At 42.2% G+C, this 21,439-nt stretch overlaps 1 protein-coding gene across 1 annotated transcript in view; it reads right to left on the bottom strand.

Moving 5' to 3' along the window:
- Positions 1-19,171, bottom strand: part of LOC124263051 (potassium voltage-gated channel protein Shaw-like) — a 28,386-nt gene extending 9,215 nt beyond the window's left edge. Inside the window, exon 1 of the mRNA XM_046697667.1 lies at positions 18,579-19,171. Within this exon, the coding sequence (XP_046553623.1) occupies positions 18,579-19,022 (444 nt within the window). The 5' untranslated portion in view covers positions 19,023-19,171. The remainder of the gene's footprint in view (positions 1-18,578) is intronic.
- Between the last annotated feature and the right edge of the window lie 2,268 nt (positions 19,172-21,439).

Below are 21,439 nucleotides of genomic sequence, written 5' to 3'. Positions count from 1 at the left end.
ATACACCCTAGACGTAACATAATACAATACACAATACACGAGATCAGTGCACATTGCACACGCTTCACGTCCCGAGTGCTAGACGTAACATAATACACGATAAATGCTACTTCACGTCCCGATACACCCTAGACGTAACATAACATAATACAATACACGATAAGACGTGCTAATACACGATCAGTGCTACATTGCACGCTTCACGTCCCGATACACCCTAGACGTAACATAATACAATACACGATAAATGCTACATCGCACACGCTTCACGTCCCGATACACCCTAGACGTAACATAATACAATACACGATCAGTGCTACATTGCACACGCTTCACGTCCCGATACACCCTAGACGTAACATAATACAATACACGATACAATCGCACACGCTTCACGTCCCGATACACCCTAGACGTAACATAATACAATACACGATCAGTGCACGTCCGATACACCGCTTCACGTCCCGATACACCCTAGACGTAACATAATACAATACACGATAAGTCCAAATCGCACACGCTTCACGTCCCGATACACCCTAGACGTAACATAATACAATACACGATCAGTGCTACATTGCACACGCTTCACGTCCCGATACACCCTAGACGTAACATAATACAATACACGATAAGTGCTACATTGCACACGCTTCACGTCACGATACACCCTAGACGTAACATAATACAATACACGATAAGTGCTACATTGCACACGCTTCACGTCACGATACACCCTAGACGTAACATAATACAATACACGATAAGTGCTACATTGCACACGCTTCACGTCACGATACACCCTAGACGTAACATAATACAATACACGATAAGTGCTACATTGCACACGCTTCACGTCACGATACACCCTAGACGTAACATAATACAATACACGATAAGTGCTACATGCGCACACGCTTCACGTCACGATACACCCTAGACGTAACATAATACAATACACGATCAGTGCTACATTGCACACGCTTCACGTCACGATACACCCTAGACGTAACATAATACAATACACGATAAGTGCTACATTGCACACGCTTCACGTCACGATACACCCTAGACGTACACGATAATACAATCGCACGATAACGCTTCACACGCTTCACGTCCCGATACACCCTAGACGTAACATAATACAATACACGATAAGTGCTACATTGCACACGCTTCACGTCCCGATACACCCTAGACGTAACATAATACAATACACGATAAGTGCTACATTGCACACGCTTCACGTCCCGATACACCGTAGATGTAACATAACACAATACACGATAAGTGCTACATTGCACACGCTTCACGTACCGATACACCCTAGACGTAACATAATACAATACACGATAACAGTGCTACATCGCACACGCTTCACGTCACGATACACAGTAACATAATGTACACGATAACTGCTACATTGCGATCACGATACACCCTAGACGTAACATAATGGACATCAAGTTGCATACACGATAAGTGCTACATTCACACGCTTCACGTCACGATCGTAAGTACATAATTACTGTACACGATATGTGATCACTACCGACGCATATCACGATAGTGTGTATGTTAGTGTATGTGATCACACGTCCTGTCATCAGTACCAATCACTACGTCCAGTATGTTAGAGCATATGATCACCCATTTGTCATCAGTACCAAGGTCTCCAGTATGTTACTGTATGTGATCACTTCCTGTCATCAGTGCCAAGGTATCCAGTATGTTTAGTGTATCAGTACCTGGGTGATCACTTCCTGTCATCAGTACTTCCTGCAAGGTCTCCAGTATGTTAGTGTGTATTTGATCACTTCCTGCCAAGGTCTCCAGTATGTTATTGTATGTGATCATCAGTACCAAGGTCTCCGGTATGTTAGTATGTTGCAGATCACTTCCCGCCTAAGTGCTACAGTGCTTCACGTTCCGGTCACTTCCTGTCATCAGTATGTTAGTGTATCGTGTCCAGTCCTGTGTTACCCAGTAATGTATGTGATCACTTCCTGTCATCAGTAGCTAGGTCTCCAGTATGTTAGTTTATGTGATCACTTCCTGTCATCAGTACCAAGGTCTCCAGTATGTTAGTGTATGTGATCACTTCCTGCCATCAGTACCAAGGTCTCCAGTATGTTAGTGTATGTGATCACTTCCTGCCATCAGTAGCTAGGTCTCCTGTATTTTAGAGCATGTGATCACTTCCTGCCATCAATACCCAGGTCTGCAGTGTGTTAGAGCTTGTGATCACTCCCTGCCATCAGTACCCAGTATGTTAGTGTATGTGATCACTTCCTGCCATCAGTACCAAGGTCTCCAGTATGTTAGTTTATGTGATCACTTCCTGTCATCAGTACCAAGGTCTCCAGTATGTTAGTGTATGTGATAACTTCCTGCCATCAGTACCAAGGTCTCCAGTATGTTAGTGTATGTGATCACTTCCTGCCATCAGTAGCTAGGTCTCCAGTATGTTAGAGCATGTGATCACTTCCTGCCATCAATATCCAGGTCTCCAGTATGTTAGAGCTTGTGATCACTTCCTGACATCAGTACCCAGTATGTTAGAGCATGTGATCACTTCCTGTCATCAGTACCAAGGTCTCCAGTATGTTAGTGTATGTGATCACTCCCTTCCATCAGTACCAAGGTCTCCAGTATGTTAGTGTATGTGATCACTTCCTGTCATCAGTACCAAGGTCTCCAGTATGTTAGTGTATGTGATAACTTCCTGTCATCAGTACCAAGGTCTCCAGTATGTTAGTGTATGTGATCACTTCCTGCCATCAGTAGCTAGGTTTCCAGTATGTTAGAGCATGTGATCACTCCTTGCCATCAGTACCAAGGTCTCCAGTATGTTAGTGTATGTTATCACTCCCTGCCATCAGTACCAAGGTCTCCAGTATGTTAGTGTATGTGATCACTTCCTGTCATCAGTAGCCTAGGTCTCCAGTATGTTAGAGCATGTGATCACTTCCTGCCATCAGTAGCTAGGTCTCCAGTGTGTTAGAGCATGTGATCACTTCCTGTCATCAGTGCCAAGGTCTCCAGTATGTTAGAGCATGTGATCACTTCCTGTCATCAGTAGCTAGGTCTCCAGTATGTTAGTGTATGTGATCACTTCCTGTCATCAGTGCCAAGGTCTCCAGTATGTTAGAGCATTTGATCACTTCCTGTCATCAGTGCCAAGGTCTCCAGTATGTTAGAGCATGTGATCACTTCCTGCCATCAGTAGCTAGGTCTCCAGTATGTTAGTGTATGTGATCACTTCCTGTCATCAGTAGCTAGGTCTCAAGTATGTTAGTGTATGTGATCATTTCCTGCCATCAGTAGCTAGGTATCCAGTATGTTAGTGTATGTGATCACTTCCTGTCATCAGTAGCTAGGCCTCCAGTATGTTAGTGTATGTGATCACTTCCTGTCATCAGTAGCTAGGTCTCCAGTATGTTAGTGTATGTGATCACTTCCTGTCATCAGTAGCTAGGTCTCCAGTATGTTAGTGTATGTGATCACTCCCTGCCATCAGTACCCAGTCTGTTAGTGTATGTGATCACTTCCTGCCATCAGTACCCAGTATATTAGAGCATATGATAACCCCCTGCCATCAGTACCCAGGTCTCCAGTATATTAGAGCATGTGATCACCCCCTGTCATCAGCACCTAGGTCTCCAGTGTATTACAGCATGTGATCACTCCCTGCCATCAGTACCCAGTATGTTAGAGCATGTGATCACTCCCTGCCATCAGTACCCAGTATGTTAGAGCATGTGATCACTCCCTGCCATCAGTACCCAGTATGTTAGAGCATTCGATCACTTCCTGCCATCAGTACCCAGTATGTTAGAGCATGTGATCACTCCCTGCCATCAGTACCCAGTATATTAGAGCATGTGATCACTCCCTGCCATCAGTACCCAGTATGTTAGAGCATGTGATCACTCTCTAGCGTGTTAAAAGTGTTTGTATCGTGGAGTACCGTCACATGACATGATTTACTTACAGAGAAATCCGTCCAGCATGAACAAAGACGAACCCCGTCATGTGATTCCCAACTCATTTGATACGACGTAATCGATATAGATCGGTATAGTGTCGCTACAACCTAGTTCTGACAGTTTATTTATGAGCAGACCTCCTTCTAGTTCTCTCCACCAGTACTCTACGCTCACAATAGAATCAATTTTCTCAAACACACAGTATCAGCTCTCCATGCAGTTTATTGCAGCGCTTAAATTTGTTTATACAATTGCAGCTTTCTTTTTATAGACGTTTACAATAAGCGTCAAAATTACGCCCAGGTTGGTTGTTTTGAATGCAGTGCAGATAGATCGTGATGTCATCGTGCTATGACAACGACTGGTCTTTAGTATTACAACCCAAACGCAAAAAAAACAAATGTATGGATGTGTGTTGAAATTTTTAAACCGTCAACTCACTGAGCCCTTTTCATTGGTGAGTCGCCATGACAGAAACATGGCGTAGCCTTCCCAGAAGTGAAGCATTAGGCACGTGTTTGCTCCTTTTAGCCAGCAAAACACCAAGTTTGTATGTCCTTTTCTAAAATATGAACTATTTATCTACGTTTAGGTGCTGAAGGCATTCAGAAGGTGTTATGTGTAACGATTCCCTGATAAAAATATTCTGACATGTTTACCCGGTAAGTAAAGAAGGCAGCCTAGCATGCTAATTAATTGCCGAGTTAAAGTGAAAGTCGTTTGCTACATCACTAGCCCACGTTCTGTTTGCCTTTTGTCACATGTTAAATCCCCGATAACCCTGGAGGAAATAAAGCCACTTACATTTACTGCACGTTTAATGGCTGACAGTTTACATTGTTGTCATGGTAATCCAAACTACGTCGGTGGTATTTTCCTGTAACAAGCAGTAATGTGTACCAACAAGAAGTGCATGGGTATTTTTGGTTGAAATCTTATGAATAAATTATACACAGTCAATATGATTTTGACAAGGAATGACCGAGTTTCAGCAGATCATTGTTGGGGTGAGTTACAATTATCTTATTTTTGTATGTCCGCTTAGGATAGAAATAGTGACAACGTTGATGCATTTGTTTCCAAGTGAAACCACCCAGTGTTTTGGGCAAGGACCTTGGTTAACACTGACATAGGTCTGTATTAAAGTATCGATGCTCATGCTGTTGATCACTGGATTGCTGGACTCGATTATTTACAGACTGCCGCCTTATAGCTGGAATATTGCTGAGAGCGGCGTAAAACTAAACTCATTCACTCACTGTATTAAAGTAGGGGCGTTGCATTCGTCTGAGCGCTAACATCGCCAGGGCGTCTTTCCCCAGCTTGAGCGTTCTGAACGTCAGGTTTACAGTATGGGACTTATGACATTCATAGACAGATTGACGCTTTTGGGAACGGAACTAAACGGTTCATAATGCCATTGTTACCAATATGTGTTCACGTATGGCAATTATGATCCTCACAACTCTACCATTGTTTTGTGGAACATGTCTCTGACCCATTTTTACGAAGCGATCGCAGCCCTAAGACTGTCGTTCCTAACATACTATAGAATTACGAAAAGCAAGGTATATGCATGCCAACTTCTTTATTGTGAATAATCATACGCCCCGAAAGGTCGTATCGATGCTCCTGCTGTTGATCACAGGGTTCTCTGGTCCAGACTCGATTATTTACAGACCGCCGCCATATCACTAGCTGGAATATTGCTGAATGTGGCGTAAAACTAAACTCACTCGCTGACTCACTCCGAAACGTGGCGTTATTCACAATAAAGCAGTTCACATCCACAAATCTTCACCTGATGAAGGGGCAAGAAGTAGCCCAGAAACGTCGTGTTGTAATATCAAAGAAGTTGTAAATCCATACCATACGTTGTTGTGTTACCTCCCAACTTCTAAATGCCCATCAAGCATCTCCACAAATCTTGCTTTTTTTATGCATTCCACTTCGAAATGCCCTTCAAAGATGTAGAATTACGGTAATCCTCTCCTTGTGATTGATGTGTGAAACGGGACTCTTCTTAAGTAGTTACAGTGAAACCTGTCTAAACCGGCACCCCGCAGGACGGAAATAAAATGCCGGTTTAGAGAGGGTGGCGGTTTGACAGTGACGATCATTTTCCAACATGGCTGCCATTTACACTCGTCAATCTCTTTATCTCTAAAATGCCTATTTATTTACTCTCTGACACATGCCACTCACTTGAAAACAGTTAATGCAATCCCCCAGTGTTTATAAAGCATAACCGCGTATACCATTGTATATATTTGACGGACGTATGAGATATGAATAATTATTCCTATAACGATGTTATTTGTGCCGCTGTTATCGGATCCCGTTACGGACTACGGCAAATATGTGTTCTGGACTAGAGATGTGTTATCAACACGGACTACGTTGTGTGTTCTGACTAGAGATGTGTTATTCTATGTTGTGTGGACTAGAGAAGTGTTATCAACACGGACTACGTTGTGTGTTCTGGACTAGAAATGTGTTATCAACACGGACTATGTTGTGTGTTCTGGACTAGAGAAGTGTTATCAACACGGACTACGTTGTGTGTTCTGGACTAGAGATGTGTTATCAACACGGACTATGTTGTGTGTTCTGGACTAGAGAAGTGTTATCAACACGGATTATGTTGTGTGTTCTGGACTAGAGATGTGTTATCAACACGGACTACGTTGTGTGTTCTGGACTAGAGATGTGTTATCAACACGGACTACGTTGTGTGTTCTGGACAAGAGAAGTGTTATCAACACGGACTACATATAATGTTCTGGACTAGAGATGTGTTATCACTACGGACTATGTTGTGTGTTCAGGATTAGAGATGTGTTATCAACACGGATTATGTTGTGTGTTCTGGACTAGAGATGTGTTATCAACACGGACTACGTTGTGTGTTCTGGACTAGAGATGTGTTATCACTACGGACTATGTTGTGTGTTCTGGACTAGAGATGTGGTATCAACATGGAATACGTACAATGTTCTGCACTAGAGAAGTGTTATCAACACGGATTATGTTGTGTGTTCTGGACTAGAGATGTGTTATCAACACGGACTACGTTACGTGTTCTGGACTAGAGATTTGTTATCATTACGGATTATGTTACGTGTTTCGGACTAGAGATGCGTTATCAACACTGAATACGTTACGTGTTCTGGACTAGGGATGTGTTATCAACACTGAATACGTTACGTGTTTCGGACTAAAGATGTGTTATCAACACTGAATACGTTACGTGTTCTGGACTAGAGATGTGTTATCAACACGGAAGACGTTGTTTGTTCCGGACTGGAGATGTGTTATCAACACGGACTACGTTACGTGTCTCGGACTAGAGATGCGTTATCAACACGGACTACGTTGTGTGTTCTGGACTAGAGAAGTGTTATCAACACTGAATACGTTACGTGTTTCGGACTAGAGATGTGTTATCAACACGGACTACGTTGTGTGTTCTGGACTAGAGATGTGTTATCAACACGGACTATGTTGTGTGTTCTGGACTAGAGAAGTGTTATCAACACGGACTACGTTGTGTGTTCTGGACTAGAGATGTGTTATCAACACGGACTATGTTGTGTGTTCTGGACTAGAGAAGTGTTATCAACACGGACTACGTTGTGTGTTCTGGACTAGAGAAGTGTTATCAACACGGACTATGTTGTGTGTTCTGGACTAGAGATGTGTTATCAACACGGACTATGTTGTGTGTTCTGGACTAGAGATGTGTTATCAACACGGACTACGTTGTGTGTTCTGGACTAGAGATGTGTTATCAACACGGACTATGTTGTGTGTTCTGACTAGAGAAGTGTTATCAACACGGACTATGTTGTGTGTTCTGGACTAGAGATGTGTTATCAACACGGACTATGTTGTGTGTTCTGGACTAGAGAAGTGTTATCAACACGGACTATGTTGTGTGTTCTGGACTAGAGAAGTGTTATCAACACGGACTATGTTGTGTGTTCTGGACTAGAGATGTGTTATCAACACGGAATACGTGTGTGTTCTGGACTAGAGAAGTGTTATCAACACGGACTATGTTGTGTGTTCTGGACTAGAGATGTGTTATCAACACGGACTACGTTACGTGTTCTGGACTAGAGATTTGTTATCATTACGGATTATGTTACGTGTTTCGGACTAGAGATGTGTTATCAACACGGACTACGTTGTGTGTTCTGGACTAGAGATGTGTTATCAACACGGAATACGTTACGTGTTCTGGACTAGAGATGTGTTATCAACACGGACTACGTTGTGTGTTCTGGACTAGAGATGTGTTATCAACACGGACTACGTTGTGTGTTCTGGACTAGAGATGTGTTATCACGGACTATGTTATTGTGTTGTTCGGATGGACTATGTTATGTTGTGTGTTCTGGACTAGAGATGTGTTATCAACACGGACTACGTTGTGTGTGTTCTGGACTAGAGAAGTGTTATCAACACGGACTACGTTGTGTGTTCTGGACTAGAGAAGTGTTATCAACACGGACTATGTTGTGTGTTCTGGACTAGAGAAGTGTTATCAACACGGACTATGTTGTGTGTTCTGGACTAGAGATGTGTTATCAACACGGACTATGTTGTGTGTTCTGGACTAGAGATGTGTTATCATCAACGGACTACATATGTGTTCTGGACTAGAGATGTGTTATCAACACGGACTATGTTGTGTGTTCTGGACTAGAAGTGTTATCAACACGGACTATGTTGTGTGTTCTGGACTAGAGAAGTGTTATCAACACGGACTATGTTGTGTGTGTTCTGGACTAGAGATGTGTTATCAACACGGACTATGTTGTGTGTTCTGGACTAGAGAAGTGTTATCAACACGGACTATGTTGTGTGTTCTGGACTAGAGATGTGTTATCAACACGGACTATGTTGTGTGTTCTGGACTAGAGATGTGTTATCAACACGGACTATGTTGTGTGTTCTGGACTACAGAGATGTTGTTATCAACACGGACTATATGTTGTGTGTTCTGGACTAGAGAAGTGTTATCAACACGGACTACGTTGTGTGTTCTGGACTAGAGATGTGTTATCAACACGGACTACGTTGTGTGTTCTGGACTAGAGATGTGTTATCAACACGGACTATGTTGTGTGTTCTGGACTAGAGATGTGTTATCAACACGGACTATGTTGTGTGTTCTGGACTAGAGAAGTGTTATCAACACGGACTATGTTGTGTGTTCTGGACTAGAGAAGTGTTATCAACACGGACTATGTTGTGTGTTCTGGACTAGAGAAGTGTTATCAACACGGACTATGTTGTGTGTTCTGGACTAGAGATGTGTTATCAACACGGACTATGTTGTGTGTTCTGGACTAGAGAAATGTTATCAACACGGACTATGTTGTGTGTTCTGGACTAGAGATGTGTTATCAACACGGACTATGTTGTGTGTTCTGGACTAGAGAAGTGTTATCAACACGGACTACGTTGTGTGTTCTGGACTAGAGAGTGTTATCAACAGTGTTATCAACACAGACTATGTTGTGTGTTCTGGACTAGAGATGTGTTATCAACACGGACTATGTTGTGTGTTCTGGACTAGAGAAGTGTTATCAACACGGACTACGTTGTGTGTTCTGGACTAGAGAAATGTTATCAACACGGACTATGTTGTGTGTTCTGGACTAGAGATGTGTTATCAGGACGGACTACATTGTGTGTTCTGGACTAGAGATGTTTTATCAACATTGACTACGTTACGTGTTTCGGACTAGAGATGTGTTGTCAACACTGAATACCTTATGTGTTCTGGACTAGAGAAGTGTTATCAACACGGATTTCGTTACGTGTTCTGGACTAGAGATGTGTTATCAACACTGACTACGTTATGTGTTCTGGATTAGAGAAGTGTTATCAACACGGACTATGTTGTGTGTTCTGGACTAGAGAAGTGTTATCACTACGGAATATGTTGTGTGTTCTGGACTAGAGAAGTGTTATCAACACGGATTATGTCGTGTGTTCTGGACTAGAGAAGTGTTATCAACACGGACTACATTGTGTGTTCTGAACTAGAGAAGTGTTATCAACACGGATTATGTTGTGTGTTCTGGACTAGAGATGTGTTATCAACACGGACTACATTGTGTGTTCTGGACTAGAGATGTTTTATCAACACGGACTACATATAATGTTCTGGACTAGAGATGTGTTATCACTACGGACTACGTTACGTGTTCTGGACTAGAGAAGTGTTATCAACACGGATTTCGTTACGTGTTCTGGACTAGAGATGTGTTATCAACACTGACTACGTTACGTGTTCTGGACCAGAGATGTGATATCACTACGGACTACATTACGTGTTCTGGTTTAGAGATGTGTTATCACTACGGACTATGTTGTGTGTTTAGGACTAGAGAAGTGTTATCAACACGGATTATGTTGTGTGTTCTGGACTAGAGAAGTGTTATCAACACGGACTATGTTGTGTGTTCTGGACTAGAGATGTTTTATCAACACGGACTACATATAATGTTCTGGACTAGTGATGTGTTATCACTACGGACTATGTTGTGTGTTCTGGACTAGAGATGTGTTATCAACACGGATTATGTTGTGTGTTCTGGACTAGAGAAGTGTTATCAACACGGACTATGTTGTGTGTTCTGGACTAGAGATGTGTTATCAACACGGACTACGTTGTGTGTTCTGGACTAGAGATGTGTTATCAACACGGATTACATATAATGTTCTGGACTAGTGATGTGTTATCACTACGGACTATGTTGTGTGTTCTGGACTAGAGAAGTGTTATCAACATTGACTACGTTACGTGTTCTGGACTAGAGATGTGTTGTCAACACTGAATACGTTACGTGTTCTGGACTAGAGAAGTGTTATCAACACGGATTTCGTTATGTGTTCTGGACTAGAGGTGTGTTATCAACACTGACTTCGTTACGTGTTCTGGACTAGATAAGTGTTATCCACACGGACTAGAGGTGTGTTATCAACGTTGTGTGTTCTGGACTAGATAAGTGTTATCAACACGGATTTTGTTACGTGTTCTGGACTAGAGATGTGTTATCAACACTGACTACGTTGTGTGTTCTGGACTAGAGTATCACTACGGATTATGTTATCAACACTAGGATCAACACTGACTACGTTACGTGTTCTGGACTAGAGATGTGTTATCAACACGGATCTATACAGAAAGGCTCATTTGTTTGATTCGTTGGACTACAACGGAGAGATGTGTGGTGAGAGACGGGCTCAGTTTTCAACAAAAACAGTGGACTTGTTTTAGTTGTGTGTTCTGGGTCGACTAGAGTAATGTCAACATTATCTAACACATAGAATGCAATTAACTCGTGAGCTTGACATAATAACCGATATAGAAAGCGAGTTTGGGATAATTCAGCATTCGAAGTCGCAACATTCCAGAGAGGTTATCTCCCACAACGCCAACATGCCAAAACACCTACAACCCAGTACCCTACATTTAGTTAAAACACAAAAGGAATTTCACCCACTTGTAATGGAACAGTCCCAAAGACTAATTAATCCATGAGAGTAAAGGATGAATCAAATAAAGATAAGATAGATTAACAGATTGAATTAACAGATTAAGACTGACTGAAAGGCATCCTCCCATTACGCAGACAGGCAGTTCGCAGACGCCTTAAAACAACAACATTTACGGTTCAATGAACAGATTAGCTACTACCTGTTACCTACACATTATAATGGAATAGTCCAAATATAAACACAAGAAAAAAATGAAGCTATATTATTTACTTTGAAAGATAGCCGAAAAGATATTAATTTGAATGCTGCAGTATATAAATATTTATCAGTTGATTTTCATCAACATTTGGGTTTAACCCTCTCGTCTAACGGGAGTTGGCATCAAACTAACTAAATGATTATACTAATCAACTTCAGACTGGTTAAGAGAGTCGTAGATATGATCGACCTAATCAAGGGGATAAGTGTGGTACGGTGGTCGAGCAGGGCGCACGTCCCATAACGTCAGAAACCATGATCGAGGGTTCGAGTCCAAGTGTCCCTGTTTATTTTTCTGAATTCGTCAGGATTATACCCGAGGTCGAGAGTTTCACCAAACTGGGAACCGTCTAGGATCTGCATCACTGTTGGCTTCCGGTCAGTATAACTGATATGTACCTTTCAAACTTAACTCATTTAGTTACTTGAGTTACCCACAAACCATTGCCAGTAGAGGACAGGGTGGTATGGCGGCTTGTTGCAAATATGAATTATTTACAGCGAAATAGGAAGACTATTTAGAGCTTGTTATTTTAATCGGATTAAGAACAAAGATTAGATAAATCTGTCCATGGTATTGATTTAAACATATTTTTATACATGAAGATGAATTGGGATTGGTGAACAAGCACTACTGCTTATGTTAACACCGCTCCCATGCAACATAAAATACAACATGAAATGGAGGATTTGACGTGGTATTGATGGTATTGATGGCATTGATGATGGTATTGATCACAGTATACCGGAAATATAATAGAATAACCAGGGAAGAGCTAAATACGGAACATGAAGAGTCTCAAATGTTATCTTTGGAATCACACTCTTGTACTAAGGTCCAGTACAGATAGATGTGGGTTTTCACGGAGAGTCTCGTTTTGAACACATCCAATAACTGCCGCTGATTAAAACCTTTACACATTGTGTTTCTGGTTGTTTGTATCAACATGTAAACACAGACAAGCATAAAATATTGACACTAGACTGATTAGGTTGTCAACAGTGGTGAATGCTTCGTCTTTAGTTTATAATCAATCGGGTCTATATATTCCCCCTAGTTCACTGACACGTGATGTGAAGTCTTGTCACACTGGTTGACAAAGCCACATGGATTTGAGTGCAAATGTGTGCGGTTAATATAGGATAAAGAAAACGTTATGCATTACAAAAGGTGTTAATATCGATTAGGTCATGGATTTTGTTTAGATATTGACGCGAGAGTGAATTTGTGTAAAGGTTATGAATAACACTGGCAATATGTGTAACTGCAATGGTCACTGCATACGAGGCCGCGACGTATATTTGGATGCATGGGCAACAATGGCAATCTTGTCACACCTGGGATGAACAGACGAAATAGAACTTCATGGTTGCATTCTGGAGTGAGTGAGTGACTTAAGTTTTAGGCCGCACTCAGCAATATTCCAGTTATATGGCGGCGGTCTGGAAATACTTTAGTCTGGACCAGATACTATAGTGATCAACACCATGAGCATCGTTCTAAGCAATTAGAATACGATGAAATGTGTCAACCATGTCAGCGAACCTGGCCACCGGATCCCGTTAGTGCCTTCTTACGGCAAGCGTGGGTTACTGAATTCTAACCAGGATCTCACGGGGGGTTGCATGCAAGAACTCGGCTTAGTACTTGTCTCCAGGTAGTGTGAATAGTTAACCAAAGACTAGATCAGACCCTGTGATAGTACTGGCTATCGCGACCGCGAGCACCAAATCAGCCCCTCATCAACAACGTCTTTAAAAACGGCATCACGAACATTGCCAATGCATCAACATCATTATCACTATAATCTCATTACATATCACCAACACTATCTTCGACATTACATCACGATTTCTACCTTACCGTCTCCACACCTTCTCCATATACACCTAAACGCTGTCCTCAACATCAACATCACTAACATCGTCAGCATCACCAACACCTTCTCCATATACACCTAAACGCTGTCCTCATCATCAACATCACTAACATCGTCAGCATCACCAACACCTTCTCCATATACACCTAAATCAACATCACTAACATCGTCAGCATCACCAACACCTTCTCCATATACACCTAAACGCTGTCCTCATCATCAACATCACCAACATCGTCAGCATCACCAACACCTTCTCCATATACACCTAAACGCTGTCCTCATCATCAACATCACTAACACCGCCGTCGCCATCATCATCATCAACATCACCAACATCGTCAACATCACCAACACCTTCTCCATATACACCTAAACGCTGTCCTCATCATCAACATCACCAACATCGTCAGCATCACCAACACCTTCTCCATATACACCTAAACGCTGTCCTCATCATCAACATCACTAACACCGTCAACATCACGGATCAACACCTTCTCCATATACACCTAAACGCTGTCCTCATCATCAACATCACCAACACCGTCAACATCACCAACACCTCCTCCATATACACATAAACACTATCCTCATCATCAACATCACTAACACCATCAACATCACCAACACCTTCTCCATACACCTAAACGCTGTCCACCATCATCACGCTGTCCTCATCATCCAACTTCTCCAACACCGTCCTCGCGCTCAACATCACCAACACCTCCTCCATATACACATAAACACTATCCTCATCGTAAACATCACCAACACCATCAACATCACCAACACCTTCTCCATATACACCTAAACGCTGTCCTCTCCGTGAACATCACCAACACCTTCTCCATATACACTTAAACGCTGTCCTCGCCGTGAACATCACTAACATCTTCTCCATACACACCTAAACGTTGTCCTCGCCGTGAACATCACCAACACCTTCTCCATATACACCTAAACGCTGTCTTCGCCCCGAACATCACCAACACCTTCTCCATATACACCTAAACGTTGTTCTCGCCGTGAACATCACCAACACCTTCTCCATATACACCTAAACGTTGTCCTCGCCGTGAACATCACCAACACCTTCTCCATATACACCTAAACGCTGTCCTCGTCGTGAACATTACCAACACCTTCTCAAAACATACACCTAAACGTTGTCCTCGCCGTGAACATCACCAACACCTTCTCCATATACACCTAAACGCTGTCCTCGCCGTGGACATCACCAACACCTTCTCCATATACACCTAAACGCTGTCCTCGCCCCGAACATCACCAACACCTTCTCCATATACACATACTCACCTAAACGCTGTCCTCGCCCATGAACATCACTAACACCTTCTCCATATACACCTAAACGCTGTCCTCGCCGTGAACATCACCAACACCTTCTCCATACACACCTAAACGCTGTCCTCCATACCAACACCTTCTCCATAAACGCTGTCCTCGCCGTGAACACCATCACCAACACCTTCTCCATACACACCTAAACGCTGTCCTCGCCGCCTGAACATCACCAACACCTTCCTCCATATACACCTAAACGCTGTCCTCGCCGTGAACATCACTAACACCTTCTCCATACCGCCTAAACGCTGTGTCCTCGCCTCCATCACCAACACCTTCTCCTACACCTAAACGCGTGAACATCACCAACACCTTCTCCATATCCTCCCGCCATGAACATCACTCAACACCTTCTCCATACACACCTAAACGCTGTCCTCGCCTGAACATCACTAACACCTTCTCCATACAGACCTAAACGCTGTCCTCGCCGTGAACATCACCAACACCTTCTCCATATACACCTAAACGCTGTCCTCGCCATGAACATCACTAACACCTTCTCCATACCGCCTAAACGCTGTCCTCGCCGTCAACATCACCAACACCTTCTCCATATACACCTAAACGCTGTCCTCATCATCAACATCACCAACACCGTCTTCGCCGTGAACATCACCAACACCTCCATATACACATAAACACTATCCTCGCCATCAACATCACGTTGTCCTCGCCGTGAACACTAACACCTCCATATATACACCTAAACGCTGTCCTCGCCGTGAACATCACTAACACCTTCTCCATATACCGCCTAAACGCTGTCCTCGCCGTGAACATCACCAACACCTTCTCCATATACACCTAAACGCTGTCCTCGCCGTGAACATCACCAACACCTTCTCCATATACACCTAAACGCTGTCCTCGCCATGAACATCACCAACACCTTCTCCATATACACCTAAACGCTGTCCTCGCCATGAACATCACTAACACCTTCTCCATACAGACCTAAACATTGTCCTCGCCGTGAACATCACCAACACCTTCTCCATATACACCTAAACGCTGTCCTCGCCATGAACATCACTAACACCTTCTCCATACACACCTAAACGTTGTCCTCGCCGTGAACATCACCAACACCTTCTCCATATACACCTAAACGCTGTCCTCGCCGTGAACATCACCAACACCTTCTCCATACACACCTAAACGTTGTCCTCGCCGTGAACATCACCAACACCTTCTCCATATACACCTAAACGTTGTCCTCGCCGTGAACATCACCAACACCTTCTCCATATACACCTAAACGTTGTCCTCGCCGTGAACATCACCAACACCTTCTCCATATACACCTAAGCGCTGTCCTCATCATCAACATCACCAACACCGTCCTCATCGACATCACCAACGCTATCTTCCCCATCATCAACACTATATCCTCACGATCAACATAACAGCAGTATATTCAGACTGAACAACATCATCTGTACATCAACATCCCCAGCACCATCTTCTCCACATAAAAGAGTATACTACGAAATGTCGTTGTTTCTTAAAATAGTGAAGTTGACATCCATAGACTTCTTGCCCTATATATTATCATCATCAACGCTATTTTCTCCACATATACCATAAATGCAATCCTCACATCAACATGGGGCGGTGGTGTAGCCAAGTGGTTAAAACGTTCGCTCGTCACGCCGAAGATCCGAGTTTGACTTCCCACACGGGCACAATGTGTGAAAACCCTTTCAGGTGTCCCCCGTTGTGATATTGCTGGAATATTGCTAAAAGCGGCGTAAAGCAATACTCACTCACATGAACATCAGCAACGCTATTAATTTGTCTCCATTTTACTGCACTCAGGCTGGGATACTCGGCTAAAGAGGTACAAATATACATTTAGGAATACATAGGATAGCGGAATGGTTTACATTGAAGATTGGAAAGTTTTCATGATGACAAACTGTACATAGTTTTTTAAAAAGATTTCTTTGTTTACAGTTAAATAATTCTTTCAATTGTAACACGTTTAGGTTTTATAACACAATGGTTTGGGGATATATGTTTTTCGACAGCGCTTAAAGAAGGGGCCGAGAAAATGTAATGAAATTCATTGCCAACATTCCATTTGGCAATTAGTTGCATGTGGCAATTTTGTGCCACCTACCTACTTCTATAGGTAAACGATGACAGGAAGTTCTAAACAAGAGGAATTTAAGAACCAAGGAGAAAGGGATACATGTCAAATAATTCAAGGACAAGTTCAGATTTGAAAATGATAAATTCGCATTCTCTGAAAGACAGTGAAAGTTATAGCCGGTTAAATAAAAAACGGCTTCCACAGATTTATCCATTATTATTGCTATTGTTTATACAAGCTTCAGTATATCACATTGGGTATAGAATTCTTGACATCTATTGTTTATACAAGCTTCATTATATCACATTGGGTATAGAATTCTTCACATCTTTGTTCTTTGCCAGATGGGAATTTAGCCCAGAAATGCACCGTACGATATTTGATAGAGTTAATTAGGGGTACCCTTCTCATATAACATGTATAGTGGCTTGCTTCTCTTAACGGAAAGTAATTTGCGTAAAAAGTTAACTGGAACAGATTCGATTACAGTTTTCAAAACCCTAGATTTCGCAGCCATTTAACAGAACTAGTTTAACCATGGCATCAAAGAGATATAATTGGCATTTTATTGACTGGTTAAAGATTCGACTTTTACGCAGCACGAAATACATGGCCTTGGTGGCAGATTCACAAAGGACTTTAATAGAGGTTTTAAAAGATTTGTTGTTCGACGCTATCTATTCTTCATAACGCTGCCTCATCTATCAACATGATCATCAACGCTATCTTCTCCATGTACACCATCAACACTATGCTCACATCAGCATCATCAACGCTACCTTCCCTATATACATCATCAAGGTATTCCTCACATCAACATCATCAAAGCTATCTATTACCACCATCTTCCTCATAATCAAAATCACCAACACCATTCTTTCTATCGACATCAGCATCGCCAACAACATCGCTAACATGAACATCACCAAACACATGAAGATGTCTGTCCCCTATGCACCACCACCAACACTATCAAGTACATCAGGCTGGGTAAAAATGTTTAGACCTAAGGACAAGTTTAACCCGTGTTTTGTGGCAATAAAGAAATGTAAGATCTTTACAGTTACAAGCATTGTCATATGAAACAATCACATGGAAACAATCACCTGGAAGCAAGAGAGTAATTATATATATCAGCAGGATGTTATCGATTTACATCTCAATAGTCATTACATGATTGAAGAGAGCCTAGTATACTCGTAAAGCCGTACGGTGCTTGGTACAGGATTTCAGTCTAAATATAGCCGTAACACAATGGTAGCAAGCCGGATTCAACACACGCACGCACACGCACACGCACACACTCCAGCGCGCGAAAACGTTTATTTGATGCCGTAATGGATAGATAGATAGATAGAAAGACTGAAGAAAGAGTTGATGGCTCACAGCGTGTCTTTCTCATGTATGCATGTAATATCATGGCGATAATTAAACAAGGACATGATGTGATAAGTAAGTTACCATAGCAACCCGGGAATATGTAGGATATTCCAGCGTGTTGGAGATCCTTTTCCTCCAGTTGTCATGTTCCTTGTCAGTAAACTCGGGGACAACACCCATAAAATTCTCAATAATGTCCACTATGGCCTTGTCTTCTTTGCCGTTCGCATACCTCTTCCAACAACATTCAGAAATCAGATCTTCTGGGATTTCCCAGAACTTAAGTTCCTGTCTGACACAGGCACTACAAACATTGGAGGGGATGTGTAGTTCGCCTCCCCGATACATGTCCAGTACGACCGTCATCACCTTTGGGTTCCTGTCAAAGAAGAACTCGTCAGAGGCAGATTCATAGTTTGCGGATGTCTTTGACAGCCTCCCTAGTCTGGTATTTGGGAACTTTTTTAGAGTTTTCCAAAATGTCACAAACTTCTTTCCTGAGACGTTGAGCACAACTTTATCCATTGTGTTAAACTGATGATTAATGTAGACCAGCTTGGCGAGAGCTACTCTGAACTCATGCGTTCACAAACTTGCAATGGAATAAGACTATGGAGACTGTTGAAATGAACCCTTCAGTACGGGTACTCGGGCTTACCCTGTAGCCTACCCTATCTGCTCACCACGGTGTGTGTTGTTGAAGAACGGGTATCACGTGTCGCCAGGCGCAGCAGCCTCCACACTGATCTGTCGACAAGCCAATCAATTTTCACTATTGTGAGAGAAATGAGAGCGCTTCTCTGTCGTTGATCAAATGTGTTTTACAGCGAACCAAGAAAACTGTCTTATGTGGAGCTAAACGACATGCCCCTGCTCACAAAAACAATAGCTCGAATAATTTTTGCATTAGGTTAGTAAATATGGTGGGCATTGTATGTTTCATCGACACCTTTTGGACTGTCACTTGTTCTAGTGAGTAGATTGTATTCAACCATATGATTATAATGCACACGGGCCTACACATTGTTGATTAAGAGGTGTAATACATAATTCATTGAATCAATTGTTAGACGTTGACATCACAATGAGTTTTTCTCGGCTCAGCTTAACGATGCATGTGTAACATTAGGAGTGAGTGGCAGAGTTTTATTTAAGGCCGCTTCAACAACATGCCAGTTGAAGCGGGAGTGCAGCAACTCAATATTCAAGGAGACCCGACACAATGAAGGTGTTGTGATGAACCCACAGCACTACATCAACAGAGTCTACCCCTAGAGATGCCGGAGCCAGGCTATGTAGGATGCATCAGAGAGACAGAAGGCAAAGAAGGCACCGCTATTGGTAACTATGTAAACAGTGTTTGTAATTAATCGATGTACCTGCTACTCATTGTTGTATTTCACGGTGTAGGTTATCTGTATATCAGTAGTATACGTCATGACTTGCTGTTATCTACGTAAACCACATAATTAAGTGCAACAACAAATGGTTGGTACATAGGTAACCCACACCATAAAGTATAAGGAGAGGCTGGTACATAGGTAACTACACCATTAAGTACAACAACGAGAGGCAGGTACATAGGTAACTACACCATTAAGTACAACAATGAGTGGCAGGTACATAGGTAACTACACAGTTAAGTACAACAATGAGTGACAGGTACATAGGTGACTACACAGTTAAATACAACAATGAGACGCAGGTACATAGGTGACTTCACAGTTAAGTACAACAATGAGTGACAGGTACATAGGTGACTACACAGTTAAATACAACAATGAGAGGCAGGTACATAGGTAACTACACCATTGAGGAACAGCGAGTGGCAGGTACATAGGTAACTACACAGTTAAGTACAACAATGAGTGACAGGTACATAGGTGACTACACAGTTAAATACAACAATGAGACGCAGGTACATAGGTGACTACACAGTTAAGTACAACAATGAGTGACAGGTACATAGGTGACTACACAGTTAAATACAACAATGAGAGGCAGGTACATAGGTAACTACACAGTTAAATACAACAATGAGAGGCAGGTACATAGGTAACTACACCATTAAGTACAACAATGAGAGGCAGGTACATAGGTAACTACACAGTTAAATACAACAATGAGAGGCAGGTACATAGGTAACTACACCATTAAGAACAACAATGAGAGGCAGGTACATAGGTAACTACACCATTAAGTACAACAATGAGAGGCAGGTACATAGGTAACTACACCATTAAGAACAACAATGAGAGGCAGGTACATAGGTAACTACACAGTTAAATACAACAATGAGTGGCAGGTACATAGGTGACTACACAGTTAAGTACAACAATGAGAGGCAGGTACATAGGTAACTACACAGTTAAATACAACAATGAGTGGCAGGTACATAGGTAACTACACAGTTAAATACAACAATGAGAGGCAGGTACATAGGTAACTACACCATTAAGAACAACAATGAGAGGCAGGTACATAGGTAGCTACACCATTAAGTACAACAATGAGAGGCAGGTACATAGGTAACTACACCATTAAGTACAACAATGAGAGGCAGGTACATAGGTAACTACACCATTGAAGAACAGCAAGTGGCAGGTACATAGGTAACTACACAGTTAAGTACAACAATGAGAGGCAGGTACATAGGTAGCTACACCATTAAGTACAACAATGAGAGGCAGGTACATAGGTAACTACACAGTTAAGTACAACAATGAGTGGCAGGTACATAGGTAACTACACCATTGAAGAACAGCGAGTGGCAGGTACATAGGTAACTACACAGTTAAATACAACAATGAGTGGCAGGTACATAGGTAACTACACAGTTAAGTACAACAATGAGAGGCAGGTACATAGGTAGCTACACAGTTAAATACAACAATGAGTGGCAGGTACATAGGTAACTACACAGTTAAATACAACAATGAGTG

Source organism: Haliotis rubra, unplaced genomic scaffold (assembly GCF_003918875.1).
Source record: "Haliotis rubra isolate DU_JTF1 unplaced genomic scaffold, ASM391887v1 Scf867, whole genome shotgun sequence".
NCBI classification, from domain to species: Eukaryota; Metazoa; Mollusca; class Gastropoda; order Lepetellida; family Haliotidae; genus Haliotis; species Haliotis rubra.
The sequence above is the reverse complement of the archived record's forward strand: the minus strand, read 5'-3'. Positions and strand labels throughout refer to the sequence as shown.